Here is a 19,434-nt window from a genome sequence, read left to right as displayed (position 1 = left end):
GGCCTGACCTACCCATACATGAGAATGAGATGGTAGAACAGAGTATACCACTATCTGGTGATGGATGCCAGTCTTCCTTCCATGTTAAAAGAAACAATGACCTCCTTGCAAAGAGAAAATGAGTACAGCAAGGAGAAGGCATTCTAGCCCAGCTGTTGACCTTCTGTGCTAGCTCCTGTATGCAAGAAGCGTTCACAGAGTATAAAGAAATGTGATTTCCGACACCACTGCAAAGTGGTACAACAAATTCTACCACCACCACAGCATTTTACCATCTTCTTCTGCTTTTTTTATTGGGACCAGGCCTTAGCCCCTAAGAAAGTACACATAGCCTTAAACGCACTTAAAAAACAACATTCCTGTCATCTCTAAATTGAACGTAAAACCTACACAGGCTACAGAGCATACTGATATTCTATGCCACACACAGTGGCGGACTGGGTCTAAAAATATTGGTTGCCAGGAGACAAAGGGGTCCACCCATAACTATAAGGCTATAATTTAATTTTTATAAGAAATAAATAAATATTTTTTTAAAAAACAACAACACCTAAGTGGAAAAAAGGTACAATTAATTTTTTTGTGAAATAAATGTATATTTGTTAGTAATTACAGTGCATGTATATTGCACATATTACTGGCAGTATACAGTAGATGTGCATGCGTGTTAAGTGCAGTCAAGTCGCTTCCGACTCATGGCGACCCTATGAATCAATGTCCTCCAAAATGTCCTATCTTTGACAGCCTTGCTCAGATCTTGCAAATTGAGGGCTGTGGCTTCCTTTATTGAGTCAGTCCATCACTTTTTGGGTCTTCCTCTTTTCCTGCTGCCCTCCACTTTTGCTAGCATGATATTTTTCTCCAGTGACTCTTGCCTTCTCATAATGCAACCAAAATACGATAGCCTCAGTTTAGTCATTTTAGCTTCTAGGGACAGTTCAGGCTTGATTTGATCTATAACCCACTGATTTGTTATACTGTAGATACTAAATGCAAATACAGATGGTTATAATTGAATTTTTAAATTATTTTTTTGATTTTAAATAAATAACTTTAAATAAACCTATTACATTTTGAAGCGACTAAAAGGTCATTAACATTTTTAACATATTGTCTAATGTTTAAGGGGGGGCACTTCATCAGGGGCCCACAGGGCCCACTTGCCATCGGGCAAGCTGACACCCTAGCCAGTCCGCCACTGGCCCTACAGACGTACTTAATGTTCTGCGCTGAAAATTCCCATACACCCAAGAGCCTCGTCAGAGTCAGGCGCACCTAACCATGGGGGGAGAAGACGTGTTTATAGAGCAGAAACGCATGGGAGGTTTTGCCTGGGATTTGCTGCTCTCTAGATGCACATTTTCCCCATCCGAATTCTCAAAACTCTGCATGGGGGCTTACTGTTGAGTACTGAGAATCTGGCAGGGGGGGGGGAATGTGCATTTAGAGAGGCGAATCCAAGGCAGGACCTCCCATGCATTTTTGCCCCATGGCCACAAGAGCCCTCCTCGAGAACTCTCAGCCCCAAGTCTGCCCCAAACACCTTTTTAAAAGGACCAGAGAAGCTTATCACAGACTTTCCTTTCCTTAAACCGGTGAGCAACTGGGGGGGGGGGCGGGGAGAGGGCGAGATAAGGAAGAAGGAAGCTGCAAAGTGGCTATGTTTACATGAAAAGAAGAAACCGGTTTCTCGCTGTTGGGGTGGGGTGGGGCTGCATAGGTGAGCACGGCAAAGGCACTAGGGCAGCGGTTCGTAACCTTTTCTGCTCCATTCCCCCCTTTCACCATTGTTCATAATAATAATAATAATAATAATAATAATAATAATAATAATAATAATAATTTATTGCAGTCATAGACCAGTAAATACAATATTGCATTGCTATGCTACAAATCCAAAATCTCAAACCTTCCATTTAAAAAACTGGTAACAAATCACAAAATCACACAAGGTTGGAAGAGACCCCAAGGGCCATCCAGTCCAACCCCCTGCAAGACAAGACAAATAAAAGAACAGAAAAAATACTACCCACAGTATAAAACTTGGAGCAGAGTTTCTATCCTTATGAAACGTCCCGATCCTTTCCATCGGCCCTTTTCTTGCTGGGGGGGGGAGCTTTCATCACACCAGCACAGAGCAGAATCCCCCCCTTCCCAAGAGAGTCGGCTGTTACCGCACTTTGTATTCCCAGCGATGTATCAAGAGTTTGAAAACGTTATAAAAAACATCGCTTTAAAAGGGTTTTGGGATACTCAGCTTATAAATGGCTGGAAGACGTCTTCCCAGCTAAAGGGGCCAAACAAAGTGCGAACAGTATTTTTTTTATAACGTTTTCAAACTCTTAACACATCGGTGGGAATACACAGAAAGTGCGGACAGTATTTTTTATTCACAGTGGGTCACCGTGTTAGTCTGTCTGCAGTAGTAGAAAAGGGCAAGAGTCCAGTAGCACCTTAAAGACTAACAAGAATATTTTCTGGTAAAATATTTTTTATACCGTTTTCACTCTTAATACCTCGGTGGGAATACACAGAAAGCGCGCACCGTATTTTTTATACCATTTTCAAACTCTTAATACATTGGTGGGAATACACAGAAAGTGCGAACTGTATTTTTTTATAACGTTTTCAAACTCTTAATACCTCGGTGGGAGTACACAGAAAGCGCGCACAGTAGTTTTTTATACCATTTTCAAACTCTTAATACCTCGGTGGGAATACATAGAAAGCGCGGACGGTATTTTTTTACAACGTTTTCAAACTCTTAATACCTCGGTGGGAATACACAGAAAGCCCGCACAGTGCTTTTTATACCATTTTCAAACTCTTAACGTGTGTGAAGTGCCGTCAAGTCGCTTCCGACTCCTGGCGACCCTATGAATGAAAGTCCTCCAAAATGTCCTATCTTTGACAGCCTTGCTCAGATCTTGCAAATTGAAGGCTGGGGCTTCCTTTATAGAGTCAATGAACTCTTAATACATTGGTGGGAATACACAGAAAGTGCGCAGTGTTTTTTATACCCTTTTCAAACTCTTAATACCTCGGTGGGAATACACAGAAAGTGCGAACAGTATTTTTTTATACCGTTTTCAAACTCTTAATACCTCGGTGGGAATACACAGAAAGTGCGAACAGTATTTTTTTATACCGTTTTCAAACTCTTAATACCTCGGTGGGAATACACAGAAAGCGCGCACAGTGTTTTTTATACCCTTTTCAAACTCTTAATACCTCGGTGGGAATACACAGAAAGTGCGAACAGTATTTTTTTATACCGTTTTCAAACTCTTAATACCTCGGTGGGAATACACAGAAAGCGCGCACAGTGCTTTTTATACCCGTTTCAAACTCTTAATACCTCGGTGGGAATACAAGGGCGATTCCGTAATTCGGCTCCCGTGGCTGAATTTCTTACAGGAGTTCTCCAAGAACAAGAAAAGTTGTATCAACCCGACTTGCAACTTCTATGTATCGCCCTTTGGAGGTACATTGTCGTTTTATCTCTGTCTTTCGGTACGCCAATGAAGGTCCATGCAACGAAATGAACAAGCGCGTTCCAAACAGCGCGCACATTGGTTGAGCAGCGGTCCCCAATTCCCCCCCACACCCTAAACCCCCCTTGTTGAGAACCCCCGTGCTAGGGCAGGTCGAAGCAGCCCTTCCCGGGTTGCAACCCCCCCCCCCGAGACCACTCGCAGCCCCCTCCCTCCCTGCCCCCCGGCCCTTACCAACAGCAGCCCCTCCTCCCTCCGCGCGCCTTACCTCGCCAAGGCACAGCGCGAGGAGGACGCAGAGCCGCGCCAGGCGCCTCATGGTCTCGGCGGGGGCGGTGGGCTGGGGGCTGGGGGGCGCCGCCTCTCCCCGTCTCGCGCCGGGCTCACTCAGCCCCACTCGGCGGAGTCATGGCTGGAGGAGGAGGAGGACGCCTCCAGCCCGCCCCCAAAAAGGCACCAGGTGAAAGACCTCTCCAACTCGGCTACCCGCGGTGCCCTGGGACTGAGGTCGCCTCTGGCCTCGCCTATGGCGAGCGGGGTCCCCCCCGGTCCCCTGGTCGCCTCCCCCTGCCTCTGAGGATGGTCCCCCCGCGGCGAATGGGGTGGGAGCCGGCGAGGGGCGCGCGGCTGGGCGGCCGGGGAGAGCGCAGCGCCAGGCGAGCCGCCTCCTCCCCTTTCTGGCCATTCATCGCTTCCTCCAAGGGGCGGACCGGCCGACGTTGGCAGGAGTTGAAAAGGTCGCCCTTTTCCTTTGGCTTGCCTCGTCGGAAGCGGTGGGAGCCGGCAGGCTGCCCCCGGCCGGCCTCTCCCCTCCCCTCCCCTCCGGAGTGGGGTTAGGCGGGGCAATGGCTCCAGGGAATCCCCTCCCCTTGCATTCATTCTTCTCCCCGAAAGGGAAGGGGGCCTTCCGGTTTGGGGTTGCTACTGTGGCGGGTGTGCGCGCTCTCTGGGCGCGGGGGGTTGCGGCTTCGGGGCGGCGGCCCCCGAGGCGCGTGCAGGAAAGCGGGTTCGGGTGGGGCTTGCTTGCGAGTAAGCGTGCCTAAGAGCGGGCTGCAGTGCCCGTGCGTGGTTGCGGCTGAACTCCGATGGCCGCTTGCGCCTGGGAGGTTTCGCTTTGGGTTCGCCGCTCTCTAGATGCACGTCTTCCCCATCCGAGTTCTCAAAACTCTGCATGGGGGCTTTTTGGTTTTATTTTTATTTTTTGAGAATTTGGATGGGGGAAACGTGCATCTAGAGAGCGGCGGATCCAAGGCAAAACCTCCCATGCATCAATGGCCGGAGTCTCCTCTGCAGTACATTCACGCTGAAGTACAACCCAGTATTATGCGTGGGAGGTTTTGCCTTGGGTTCGCCATCTGGGTTCTCAAAACTCTGCATGGGGGCTTTTTTTGGGTTTTTTTTTGTTTTGAGAATTTGGATGGGGGAAACGTGCATCTAGAGAGCGGCGGATCCAAGGCAAAACCTCCCATGCATAAATGGCCGGAGTCTCCTCTGCAGTACGTTCACGCTGAAGTACAACCCAGTATTATGCATGAGAGGTTTTGCCTTGGATTCGCCATCTGGGTTCTCAAAACTCTGCATGGGGACTTTTTGGGTTTTGTTTGTTTTTTGAAAATTTGGATGGGGGAAACGTGCATCTAGAGAGCGGCGAATCCAAGGCAAAACCTCCCATGCATCAATGGCCGGAGTCTCCTCTGCAGTACATTCACGCTGAAGTACAACCCAGTATTATGCATGAGAGGTTTTGCCTTGGATTCGCCATCTGGGTTCTCAAAACTCTGCATGGGGGCTTTTTGGGTTTTGTTTGTTTGTTTGTTTTTTGAGAATTTGGATGGGGGAAACGTGCATCTAGAGAGCGGCGAATCCAAGGCAAAACCTCCCATGCGTAACACTGGGTTGTACTTCAGCGTGAATGCACTGCAGAGGAGAAGACTGGCCATTTATGCATGGGAGGTCTTGCCTTGGATTGGCCGCTCTCTAGATGTGCGTTTTCCCCATCCGAATTCTCCAAACGCAACAATAAGCCCCCATTCAGAGATGTGAGAATTCAGGTGAGGAAAACGTGCACCTAGAGAGCTGCAAATCCAAGGCAAAACCTCCCCATGCATAAATGGCCTCTACTGGGCTGTCTGCTAAAAGATTCAGGCCCAGACCGTATCCTGTTAGCAAACACACCCCAGCCCTACCATAAGGGTGCATTCTTATTTGGGAACAGTTCCTATTGAACTCCGTGGGATTCAGAAGGCACATGACAGGGCTGTAAAATGCACATGCTAGTGACAAGTAAATTTTTACCACTGTTTAGATACCTTGCTAAAAATACGTTGTATAGACTTTCTGATCCACATTTCTTAAGAGATGTGGGCCACAAAGATCTTAAAATATTTTTAGCAAAGTGGGCAATGGAACAGTGTTGCTAGGGGCATTCTTTAATATGCTACCTACAGCAGCATGTGTGCACCTTTAAATTTCATTTCTGCTTTTTTGTGAAATAAAGGGAAACAGGCATGAGTGGCTGTAAAAGGGAACTCAAAAGCTCTGGTGTGCTTAACTGTCTTGGTTATATTAATACCATAAAATGGGATTTAAAATTATTTGGTTGTAAGCCTGATTTTAAAACAAAATTTTAACTTAAGTACCATATCTTGTTTTACAGGCACCTTTATAAAGACATTAGTAATTCAGATGTATAGACATTCTCTGACTTTCGTTTCTGTGTCAACTTTCATGTTTCATAAAATGCTGGTCACCTTGAAATGTGAGCAACTCTGCAGTCTTGTTAATTTGTTTAAGGTTAATGAAGTGTTTGCAGTTCGTTCCACCTGGACAATGAACACAGAGTATGGATTAACCAGCCAGTTTGTTTTGCTCCACTACTCATATTACTTTCAGGCTGAAATTGCACATACATTTAAAGTACTTTATCATTGAGGAAACTCCCCCCCCCCAGCTCAGTTAATGGAGTTACCATAATTGACCAGTTATGCACTGTAGATCTCACCGAACCTCTTACTGCCTGGTGAAAGATCTCTCCAACTTGACTACCCGCAGTGCCCTGGAACTGAGGTAGCCTATGGCCTTTTCTCCTTTCTGGTGAAACAGATGAGGAAATGTTCTTTGTTTAGGGTTGCCAACCTCCAGGTACTCCTGCTATTACAACTGATCTCCAGCCGATAGAGATCAGTTCACCTGGAGAAAATGGCAACTTTGGCAACTGGACTCTGTGGCATTGAAGCCCCTCCCCAACCCTGCCCTCTTCAGGCTCCACCCCAAAAACCTTCCATCAGTGGAAAAGAGGTACCTGGCAACCCTATCTGTGTTGCTTCCTTAAAGAAAAAAAATAGTGTTACTGTGAACACTACTTATGGTTGCCAACCTCAAAATTGAGGCCTGGTGTTCTCCCAGAATTACAACTGATCCCCAGAGTACAGAGATTAGTTTCCCTGGAGAAATTGGCAACTTTGGAAGCAACACTCTATGGCATCACATCCCTGCTGAGCTTGCTCCCCAAACTCTACCCTTGCCAGACTCCTCCACCCCAAAATCTCCAGGAATTTCCCAACCCGGAATTGGCAATCCTAACACCAGTACATATATGCCTATTTGCAGAGATCTCTCTCCTCACATCTACAAACTTTTCCTCTTTGCTGGCAGGAAAAAGACTGAATAAAGTTTTCCTAGAATAGCTGAAACTAACAAGGCTTTCCCTTGACCTTGTCATTTTTACCATAGAGGGGAGAGAAAACATGTTGAGGTTATCTGTATTAATTAATGTGGAAAGTTTAAAATGTAAGGAAAAAATACTCCCAGTATGCATAAGTGGGGATTCAGGGAGGTGAATAATGAAAACACACTTCTGCAAAATGGAAAAGGGTTGAAATGTGTCTATAAATCTTTCTTCCTGCATGTCCAACAGTTGATTTAAAATCAGGAGGCATACACATTTTAAAACTACATTTCTGACTTGTGCAAATTCATGCCAACAACCAAGAGAGGCTCAAAGATGCATTAAGTGGTGTGTATGAAATGCATCTGTAAATCAACCTTCCTGCATAACCATCAATCAGTTCAGAAGATTTATATGTGTCATTAAAACTGCATGTTTTCACACAGGTACACCAACAACAGCCCCGTGGCACAGAGTGGTAAGCTGCAGTACTGCAGTCCAAGCTCTGCTTGTGACTTGAGTTCGATCTCGACGGAAGTCGGTTTCAGGTAGCTTGCTCAAGGTTGACTCAACCTTCCATCCTTCCGAGGTCGGTCAAATGAGTACCCAGCTTGCTGGGGGTAAAGGGAAGATGACTGGGGACGGCACTGGCAAACCACCCCGTAAACATAGTCTGCCTAGTAAACGTCGGGATGTGACGTCACCCCATGGGTCAGGAATGACCCAGTGCTTGCACAAAGAACTGCCTTTACACCACAACAAGAGAGGGACTAAAAAGTTATTTAAATGGCATGTGTGGATTTGATCCCACACTCTTCATGTACAAAGAGCTTCAAAGTCTGAGGTCCTGAGCTTTCTGTACATATTTCTTTAATGAGGATTTTACAGTTGAATAGAGCACATCAGAATCAGATAACCTTTATTGGCATAATATTGATGGTCACAACAACGTCAGAGACAACCAGGTGGTACAAATCTAGATTAAAATTAAGTTTGAATCTTAACCTTAACAGCTTCTGCCAAAAACTCCACCACCTTCACCATAACATCAGTTGAAATGTCATTCAGCAAGAATTGACATGTGGTTGTTCTGTAAGAGTTTGCTGATTAAGGGTAATATAATTTTTTTACAGGGTTCGTCATGTAAACGACAATCTAAGATAATGTGTTGTAAGGTGTCTGGCTGGCCCTTTCTGCATGGACATACCCTCTTGTTGAAGGGAGTCTTAGTAAATCTTAGTAAAACCTTAGATGGAAATGAATTGAGTCGTGCTAGCATAGATGCTCTCCATTGAAGAGGCTCCTCAAGTGTACTAAAATATTGCTGCATCTTTCCGGGCAATATTGACAAACCCATTTTAAGTGGGGAACATATTGGCGGAGTGAGAGGGCATATTTTCTGATATTCATGATCTTAGAGCACACCACTAGCAAAGTTTCACAGAAGTAGGAGGAACTCCCCCGTGGGAGGAACCATACTGGCCATTCCCTTTCATTTCCTCTGACAGGATAGTCATAGTTTATACATAACCTCCCATGTCTTAATGTTGCACTGGTGGTATGGTTATTTTAGTTGTTCCTATCTATGAATTTTCAGAGAGGTAGATAACAAGTTATTAGTTTAGGCCCATTTTGTTTATTATTAAGGCTGCCCTTCCTAGTCTATGGACAGATGAGCAGGAAATTGTTTTCATGTTCATATTTTGGTGGCTAGCCACCTTGGTTTAAAGGTCACATGAGAAACTTATTCACTTTTTTTCAGTTAAATGAGGCTGTTTCTACAAGGGAAATGGCAATACACAAAATGAGAATCTGGGTGAAACAAGCCCTTCTATTGATTTCCTGACAAATTTACTTGCTGGCTCCTACCATGCATATAATATTAATATTCCAAGAGACTAATTTATAAAATCCATATTTATAGGGTGTGATTTTATTCCTTTGAACAGAGGATCTTTCTTAAAATTGGGACAGGGTGTTGAGAAAGGTGACACTTGTCCCCTCCAACAAAAGTGATAGCATCAGCAAAAGTAGCATTTTTTCTCCTCATCGCCAGCTTTCAAGTAACTTAATACAGAGTTGATTGATTCTTTTGCTATCAGCTCTGTAACACAACTGAGACATTATTGCAGCTCCAAAATGTACATCCTTTTATTTTGAGAGCAAGAAGGAAACTGCTTCTCAGAGCTGATCACTCAGGTAAGCCTTTTGCAAATATTGAGAGGTGAGATGAGCTTCCCTAAGCCAGCACAAACAAAGGGGCTCGGGACCTCCCAAAAAGTTAACAGAGGTGATGTAATAACAGGCGAGGTCAGATGGCTGAGCTCATTAGTTACCCAAGACTAATTCAAACACTGTGTTCATGACATAGATTCACTTTGGCATAGGAGCAGTTGCCACGTAGAGATCACAACTCTAGAGAATCTCTGCACTAACAAGACCATAATGAGTAACTTTCAAACATCATAGCCCCAGAGTGGCATTTATGCCTTATGGAAGACATTTCTGGCAGTCTCTTTATGGCAGCTAAAACATTTGAATCATTGTTAAGCAAAGGGGGACAAACCAAGATTGTACAACCTGCAGTATGTTGTGAGGTCCACCAAAGAAGAAGAAGAGTTGGTTTGTATATGCTGACTTTCTCTACCACTTAAGGAAAAATCAAACCGGCTTACAATCACCTTCCCCTCCCCACAACAGACACCCTGTGAAGTAGGTGGGGCTGAGAGAGTGTGACTAGCCCAAGGACACCCAGCTGGTTTCATGTTTAGGAGTGGGGAAACAAATCCAGTTCACCAGATTAGTCTCCCCCGCTCACGTGGAGGAGTGGGGAATCAAACCCGGTTCTCCAGATTACAGTCCACCGTTCGAAATCACTGCTCTTAACCACTACACCACACTGGATGCAAGGGTTGTAAAGACTAAACTACATGATACCACATAAAGGTCCCGTGGTCCAAATCACACCTCTATGTGGTTTTTCAACTGCATTTTTGCCATCAGTTACACTCTCCCAATGCAGCTTTTCAAGCTAACAAAAGACAGTCAAGCTACACCTTTAGCTAATGCGCAAGTGTCTGTGAAAAACAGATACCCACAGCAACCATTTATTTATCTTATTTGTTTAGAATACTTCTATTAATATCTTATTTAAAAGGGATTACAGTGATAAAATAAAATAAACTTGTCACAAAGTCAATAAAAAGCACAAAAGCAGGGATCAGTTTTCAAACTGTGACCAGCCTGATTCTTTCTGCCTGGCCTGTTCCCTGCTGCCTGTGGGATTCCTTCTGTAGGTTTGCCATTTTTTTATTCTTGTCTTCGTCAGCAGTGTGTTAGGATAAAGTATCAACAGGTACATTTTTCCCATGGTGAAAAAGTTGTGAGGGAGAAACTGCTCTTTTAAACATCTCTGTTATGTGCAGAGTTATAAAAGCATAGAGCTATGGAGGCAGTGCCAGATTTACATATAAGCTAAAAAAGCTATAGCTTAGGGCCCCACTCTCTTGGGGGCCCCCAAAAAATTTAAAGGAAAAAAACCCTATATGTACATTTCCAAAATATAAGATAAAAAACAAATAAAATAAAACCTACTTACAGCAACAGTGTCATCATTTTAAGTTAGAGCTTAATAATCATTTCAGTATTAATATACTTCTTCTTAATTGTATTTCAGTTCAACAATTACTTTGATAAAATACACATTTTGTTATGTGCAAATGGCTTTAGATACCTATTAGGTCCATAAATTACCATATAGCATATATTCAGCACAAAAAACAGCGACAATTTGTTGTTGACAAAGGACAGCTGGACATATAAAGGGCCCCATTACCTTCAATAGCTTAGGGCCTCATCAAACCTAAATCCGGCCCTGTATGGAGGGGGTAAAGCAGGCTACCACATCCTCCTGAAGTTTTCCAGATTGCTTTTTTTTTTTTTTGCACATCTGTAATTTATTTATTTTCAGCGTCCACTGACATTTCCAGGGTTTTTTTGGTCTTATTTCAAGATACCCTGTAACAAGTGCACTGTGAGGTCAGTTCCTACTTGGAACCATCTCCTCCTGTGTTCTTCCAGCTTGACGATGGATATAGTGGAAAGTACTGTGACATTCCCGGGCTCTTAGATGTATTATCTTGTGGCTATCTGTGCTGGGCCCTGCAAGTGTGCTCTTTCAGTTCCAGTGCTGGTCCTTTATGCAAATAACCAGAGTGGAAACAGTGGGTGTGGTGTGCTTAGGTTTAGCACCAAGCCATTTGTTTCCTGCACTGGAAAGAGAAGATTAATCTTGGTTCTCTAATAAAGGCAAATGGGGGTGTGCTTTGGCTCCTGTTTACAGCAACATAGTGTTGCTGCGTTATTCATTTATCTGTAGCTTTTCTGCACAGTTATGGCTGTAGTATTCCTGTTTATGTTGGTCTGAATGGGTGCTCTAGTCCCCGTTCCTCAATTCTGCATTGTATATGAAATAAATAAAATCTGTCCTTGGGGTCTTAACACCACAAATATGTTAACCGTGCAGTTCAGATATCCAGGCAATCAACATGTAAATAAAGATATATAACGCAAAATGGCTACTAGTAAAAACAGATACTAGTCATGATGCATAGCTATTCTCTCCAGGATCAGAGGAGCATGCCTGTTATATTAGTTGCTGTGGAACACAGGCAGAATAAAGGCTGCTGCAGTCGTCTTGTTTGTGGGCTTCCTAGAGGCACCTGGTTGGCCACTGTGTGAACAGACTGCTGGACTTGATGGACCTTGGTCTGATCCAGCATGGCCTTATGTTCTTACGTTCTTAAAATGAGAATCTCTTTACCTGGCACTAGTTAATAGCAGTCTTGCATGTATTCATCAATATGTTTATTAAGACTTTTTTTCATGAGGGGGTGGTGGTTTGGTTTGCTTTGATGCCTGAATGGAGAACCGGAATTAAACAATACCATTTTTGAGCATGGAGATAGCTTTATATGTGGTAGTTTTATCAGGCATAGAAACATAGAAGCTGTGAATGAAAACGGTGGCCACCAGACGGTCTCACAAGTTCTTAACAGAAAACATTAAAATAGCACCTCAAAACTAAATTTACTTATCTTCAGAGTAAGTCCCACTTTATGTCAGTGTAATTTGCTTCCAAGAGGCTGCAGTCTTACGCATACTAACTGGGAACTTAATCTAATTCTTCACAATGGGACTGAGCAAATCTGCAAGGGATTTGGGCTGTTAGAACTGAAAGCAGAAGCTACATGTCTTGAACGCAAGAATTCAACTTTGGCTGCATCCGGATAGGGGCTCAAAAATATACCCTCATTACAGCAGCAGCAAGCAAGAATGGGAAGGCAGGGTGTCAGCATGCCCCCTTCCCTGCTCTGGTCATTGCACCTGTCACCCTTCTTGCTTCATCACACCTGTGCAGAAGTACAGACATGACAGGGTTTTTTTCCAGGACCCTCGCAGCCCAGAAACAACTCCTCTCCCCTCACTTCTCCTGCCGAGCCCTGCTGGAACTCTACCAGGGTGGTCCTCGTGATCCTGGGGGCACTGGGCAAAGCTTGGGGAAAGGACCTCAGAACCACTCAATGCCCTACCACTGTAGACTTCAGATAGCGTGGGGGATCAGCAATAACTCCATGGTGGCAGGGGCTTCAGGACAGTGGCTGAGGCAGCAGGCTGCAGGGTGGTGGGGTATGGGGCAGCTCCCCCAGATATCCCGTGGCTAACACCACCCCTGAATGTTACACTGTGGCTGAGTAGGAAAATGTGGGGGAGGGATTTTCAAGATAGAGGCTTTGTAGATTCCTGAAGCATCCTCAATCCCTTGTCATTGTTTTTCTCTTTTTAGGCAAGAGGCAAAGTATACAATAGAATCCATAAATGAACAAACCCAAGTCCCTTTTATAGACGGTTATATTCTGTTAATTTGCCCATAGTGACTCACTTGTGTGTTAAGTGCTGTCAAGTTGCTTCCGACTCATGGCAACCCTATGAATCGAAGTCCTCCAAAATGTCCTATCTTTAACGGCCTTGCTCAGACCTTGCAAATTGAGGGCCTTGGCTTCCTTTATAGCGTCAATCCATCTCTTGTTGGGTCTTCCTCTTTTCCTGCTGCCCTCAACTTTCCCTAGCATGACCATCTTTTCCAGTGACTCTTGTCTTCTCATAATGTGACCAAAATACGATAGCCTCAGTTTAGTGACTCACTTAGGGGATTCACTCAGTTTAGTGACTCACTTTGGGGACCAATTAACAAAATTGTTGTGCAGATGATCCACCTTTCAATTCTGTCTTCCAAATCAACTTGTTCTGCATCTTCTACATCTGCTGCAGATTACTTGCTAGCATAACCACAAAACCCTTCTGAAAGTTCAACTGTTCCCTTCCTATTGTGTTCTGCTAAACCTGCATCACTAGGCATTTTATTTATATAAAGCAAGATAATTATGCTGGGTTAGCAGACAGGGACATAATATCACAATTAATCAGGGTCATTTGCCCTGCTGGCCTTTACTCAGTGATTTTGGGTACAATCCCTATATACACTTACTTGGGAGCAGACCTTAGTCTCTGAGAGACTGACTTCTGCGTAACCGTGCATATGGCCTTTGCAAAATATGAGCTGCCATTAAAACCTAGTACCATGCATTTATTTAGCACTAAGAACAATAGGTTCAGTACAATATATAAAATAAACAAGTCCTTTCTCCAAGTGGTTACTTCAATATGCAAAAGCCAGTCATCCCACAAGAACAGATGTGTTGTATCAGTGCATATTTAGATACAGAGCTCTAGGGTGAAAATACAAATACAGATATGCTTACATTTAATTGAAATAATTGGAGTATTAGCATCCAGTTAAAGGCTTAATTCCTGTTGTCCACAATGAGTCCTATACATGCTTAACAAAATTTGGAATATAGTTGTGACAAATAACATCACCGGAGGATTTCAGGTGTAAAAGTTACTTTTGTTCTATGTAAAGTTACATGAGAGCCCCGTGGCGCAGAGTGGTAAGCTGCAGTACTGCAGTCCAAGCTCTGCTCACCACCTGAGTTCGATCCCAACGGGAGTCAGTTTCAGGTAGCCGGCTCAAGGTTGACTCAGCCTTCCATCCTTCCGAGGTCGGTCAAATGAGGACCCAGCTTGCTGGGGGTAAAGGGAAGATGACTGGGGAAGGCACTGGCAAACCACCCCGTAAACAAAGTCTGCCTAGTAAATGTCGGGATGTGACGTCACCCCAGGGGTCAGGAACAACCCGGTGCTTGCACATGGGACCTTTACGTTTGCCTTTTTAAAGTTACATGTACAGAATTGCCAATGCCATCAGAAAGGGTGGCTGGAACTTGGCAGTTAGCATGGTGTGTTCTGAGTCACTATTCAGCGTGCTCTTAGATGTATTGGCTACAAAGCATGTGCAGCTGCAAATGTCATCTCCCAGATAAGCTCTGAAACCAATATTGTGGGTAGAAAGAGCTATCTGAGAGGTTGCCTGTCAACACTTTGGCTACAGTGATCTCGTTGACAAGATAATGCTTCTCAATCATGGTAGTTTATTAGGATATGCAGAATTAGTAGGCTTCCTTGGTAGCTCAGATTTTCATAATAATAAGACATTCTTTAGTAGATTCAAGAGGATATCATTATTTGTAAAGCAAACTTTGAATCTAAACATCCGAAGTCAATTTTAGTTGTTTTAAAAAAATATTAGAAATTTCTCAGAAAAGACAAAGTTACATAGTTGAAAAAAATAACGTACCGGTATGTCTTTTTTTCTACTCATCATGTGCCAGATTACTTATAATTTAAAGATATCTAATAAAACTAGCTGCAAAGAAGCAACATACCTTTCATTTCCATTGATGTTCGTAAGAATTATGGGTTAAGTTTAAAATCACAGCCTTTCTATTAAATGTCTAATGTGATATAGAGCTTTGGTCCAGTCACATGGTTTGTGGTGAAATCACAGTGTACAAATTACAGTTTTGCAATTACAGTTTTAACCTAAAACCATGGTTAAAAGTAGGTAAAAGGGTGCAAATCTATTTTTTCATTTATTCTGCGGAGGAGGAGGAGAAAGAGGAAGAAGAAGAAGAGTTGGCTTTTATATGCCGACTTTCTCTACCACTTAAGGAAGAATCAAACCGGCTTGCAATCACCTTCCCTTCCCCTCCCCACAACAGACATCCTGTGAGGTACGTGAGCCTGAGAGAGTGTGACTAGCTGCGCTGGCGGTGGAGGCTGGTGCAGCTCCATGGCTTCCTGACGCCTGCGTGTTTGCCCCCAGGATGGCGTAAGTGCCCCTTATCCTGGGTTAAAGGGGCACTTACACCAGCGTGGGGTCATGCTGGCTCCTAAGGAGCTTCAGCCTCCCTTTCAGGATTGCAGCCATAGCCTGGAACAGAAATCTGGTCACTTCTGCCTACCTTTTAATTCATTACCAGAGAGTCAGTGTTATATATGGTAGTGGAAAGTGCTATCAAGTCGCAGCCAATTTATGGCAATCCCATAGGATTTTCAAGGCAAGAGACGTCCAAAGGCGACTTGCCATTGCCTGCCTCTGTGTCATGATTCTGGTCTCTTATCCCAATACTAACCAGGGCCTACCCCACTTAGCTTCTGAGATCTGACAAGATTGGGCTAACCTAGGCCATCCAGGCCAGGAAAGTTTTAGATATGAGAGAGAATTTTGGTCATTGCTCATTATTTTCCCTTTCCCCAGTAATTGTTATACAATATTTTTCTCATCTATATGATTTTCCTTTTTGTAATCAATTACTGCAAATACAAGTAAAAATTATTTCCCTTTTCTACAAATGGTCTTATAGTGGTCTGTCTGCAACCACATAAAGGCCTAACTTGGCCTATGCTTACCAAGGTAGAAAGAGAAGGTTGGGAGACACCTGACTGGATCTGAACTTCTCTAACAAGTGAGACTATGAAGGCTTCCCTTACATCTATGTTATTTGGCAGGACACTGAGAAGTTTCAGTCCACCTTCTTACGCCGCATTCTTGGTGTCCCCAATTGCCTAGGGTATGCAGCTCTGTGCCTTGAGACGGGACAGAGTTTTTTGGAGACCAGAGCTTGGATCCAGACCATTAAGTTCTGGTTACATCTGCACTTTCTAACTGAATATCCTGGCTATATTCCTGCATTGCTGGGAGATTCTTACATAAGCCAGTGGTCGAATTAATTATCAGGAAAATCAAGTCTGTCGGTATCCCATCTGATTCTCTTTTGATGCTTGGGAAAGAGCAAGCATTTAGATTGATACGTCAGCTCCTACTAGATATAGAAATGCAGACCCTAACCTCCCTAGCTAATAGACACTGTTCCCCCATGTTTCATGGTATTACTCCGGCTTATGGAACTGCAGCTTCCTACTTGTCTCATTTGGAGTCACTGGACATTCGCAGAGCTTTCATGCTCGCTAGACTTAACATTCTTCCCTCAGCTATCCTACAAGGAAGATACAAAGGAATCCCTTTTATTGATAGGTATTGTCCATGTAAGACTGGGGATCCTGAACACTTAACACACGTGCTGTTGTACTGCCAGCTTTACATGAGGCCGAGGAATACTTATATTAAACCCCTACTGCCTAGTGAACAGAATCTTTCAGATCAGCAGTCGGTGATGTACCTTTTATCTGATAGAAACCCTACCGTTACCCAACAAGTAGCTAGTTTTCTCCTGTCTGTACAAAGGATTCGCGAGCAGTTTGTACGTACTTCTAAATAATGTCTTTTTAATGTAATCTGTTTTAACTGATTTTGTAATTCTGTTTATGGTATACTGATGTAAATGCCTAATAAAGGTAATGATGATGATTATGTTATTTGGCACAGGTGGCCAGGAAAAGCCTAGTGTTCTTAATTTTAAAGAGGAATTGATAGACAAAAATAGAGAGGCTAGGTTCAGATATCTAGAAAGACATATTCTGGGGTGACAGCAAAATTTGTGTTTGGGTGGAAAGGAATAAAGCTGGAGGGATGAACTCCAGCAACTTGGGATCCCAGCCAGCTAAATAACAGTGCTATCTTATCTAGAGTTATTCCAGTACAAATCCATTGTGGGTTTAGATTGAAGTAACTTTGCATAAGATTGCATTGCAAATTCTGTATCCACCATAATAAAATGAGGTACCTGTGGGGAATATTCATCACCATGCTCAATGCTACAAACCAAAACAGAGCTAAGCATGCTTAATTTAGTGTTAGATTGTACCCCATATGTACAAGACAAGGTTTCTCATGAAAGACAACACGAAGCACCCAGTTGCTGCCAGTTTAAATTGCTATAACTTTCCCCCCAGATCAAATGCAATGGATATTTCTCCATTGCAAGGAGTCTGTTCTGTGGAACACTTCTTGAACCAAAAAAAAACTTTTTCAAAAATCAACACACTGTTTACAGTTGTATTCCAATCAGTTTTGTTCCCTATAACTAGAAATGATTCATTTTTGTGTCACCTTAAACTGGATTGGCATGATTTAAAAGAAGAAGAAGAAAGTATGACTCCTGACATTTATTCATATTCTAGCAATGGTCCAAAGAAAACTTCTTAGGACATTTTTCCATTTTAAAGTTTGCTCTTCGGGCCGCCTTGCTCACAGCTCTAAACAAGTAATCTGTAATAATGGACTGAATATCCAGCTTCCTCTTACTGCATAGTGATTGTGATGAATAGGGTTGCCAGGTTGCCCCCCCCCCGGCCCCTGGCAAGGGGGTGGGGGGTAGGGGTGCCAGCTCCAGGTCGGGAAACTTCTGGAGATTTGGTGGGAAGCCTGGGAAGAACAGGGGCCTCAGTATGGTAACAATGCCATACAGCCCACCCTCCAAAGCATCCATTTTCTCCAGGGGAACTGATCTCTGTAGTCTGGAGATGAGCTGCAATTCTGGGAGATCTCCAGGCTAGCATCCCTAGTTGGGACGCGATTGGTGCTGAAAGTAAGAAAGTAACTGGGTAATCCTAAGCAGAATTATACCTTTCTAAATCAATTAAAATCAATGGGAGAAGAAGGGTGTAACTCAGGATTGCCAGGTTTTCCCTTATGGCAGGGGTCCTCTGGCAGCCCACTCTTCCCACCAGCGCTACTTTGGGCAGTGGAAGAAAAATGTTAAAAATTTGCCAATGGCATGCACAGCATAACGTCACTTCCAGCAAAAAAAAAAAAAAAAAACAGAAGAGGCATCATGTCACTCTAGGAATTGCCAGAAACTCTGTGCTTTTTATGCTGGCACCCCTCTATGTCCCCCCTCTCTTAAAATTTCCCACTTGGTGCTAGCCATCAGTTGGCAACCCTAGTGCAATTGCAAATGTTACCTCGACAAATTGGCCAAGCTAAGTCTGGGGGAGGGGGGATTCCCATTCTGTGTCCTTTGCTCTGCCAAGCTTAATTGGCTTGCCCTGCCTTCCTTAGTTTAATATAATATACCTGTTGAATTAAAACGTTTTCCAAACTCTATAAACACACCACAAAGCACATATCTAATTTTTCTTTTCTTTTTTTTCTCGGTCTCCTTCCCTGAAAGTTACCGGGGACTTCCAACTGCACAGAGTACTCTGAAAGAACTTTATTATAAACAACAGAGGAGGCTAGTGGGTCAAAGCAGCACACAAACAAGAGGTTTTTTCTTTTTAAAGCAGCATCTCAAAACAAAGAGGCCTATTGAGTGTCTAAATTATAATATGGGGGACTCAGTGTTCTATATTTTGTCTACAAAAGCAGCTGCAAGTTTCCACCACCACCACCACCACCCCAAAAAAAAGAAGAAGAAAGAAAAGGCTCCCTGGCTCCCTTTATACACAACTCTGCAGAACTCAGTGACATTTTGTGATGAAAATAGAAAATAATGCCATTTATTCATTTTCACTGAATGTTACTCATTGTTGGCTGCTTCCACACAGACAGGATTCTCCATGTTGCTTTCATTGGCTCGCCATACACTTTGATGATGGAGCTTCTACACATGGGATTTTTTTCCTTACTTTTTTTTCTCTTTTGTGGGGGGGGGGGCACAACTCTGAACTGACCCGCAGGGGCATATTCGGTCAGAGTCTTCCAGGGCAACTTGCAGACCTTCCATTTTTTGATATTTTCTTCATGGATGACTTATAGCTCTAGAACAGTTCTATTAAGATTGGAGAAAGATAAAAGGCAACAGATTGCTATAATGCTATAGTTCTATAGCAATTACTGATTTAAAAAAACAAACAAGCTACAAAAAGACCTCCATCGGTGTGGAAGGGAAAAAAAATGCTGAGGAAATA

The 19,434-nt window shown here is 43.5% G+C and overlaps 1 protein-coding gene across 1 annotated transcript in view; it reads right to left on the bottom strand.

Annotated features, from left to right (window-relative positions):
- The window catches only part of LOC130479551 (receptor-type tyrosine-protein phosphatase eta-like), a 108,232-nt gene extending 104,419 nt beyond the window's left edge, over positions 1–3,813 (bottom strand). Inside the window, exon 1 of the mRNA XM_056851948.1 lies at positions 3,763–3,813. Coding sequence (XP_056707926.1) covers positions 3,763–3,813 — 51 coding nt within the window. The remainder of the gene's footprint in view (positions 1–3,762) is intronic.
- Positions 3,814–19,434: the final 15,621 nt, after the last annotated feature.

This window comes from Euleptes europaea, chromosome 6 (assembly GCF_029931775.1).
Source record: "Euleptes europaea isolate rEulEur1 chromosome 6, rEulEur1.hap1, whole genome shotgun sequence".
NCBI lineage: Eukaryota > Metazoa > Chordata > Lepidosauria > Squamata > Sphaerodactylidae > Euleptes > Euleptes europaea.
The sequence above is the reverse complement of the archived record's forward strand: the minus strand, read 5'-3'. Positions and strand labels throughout refer to the sequence as shown.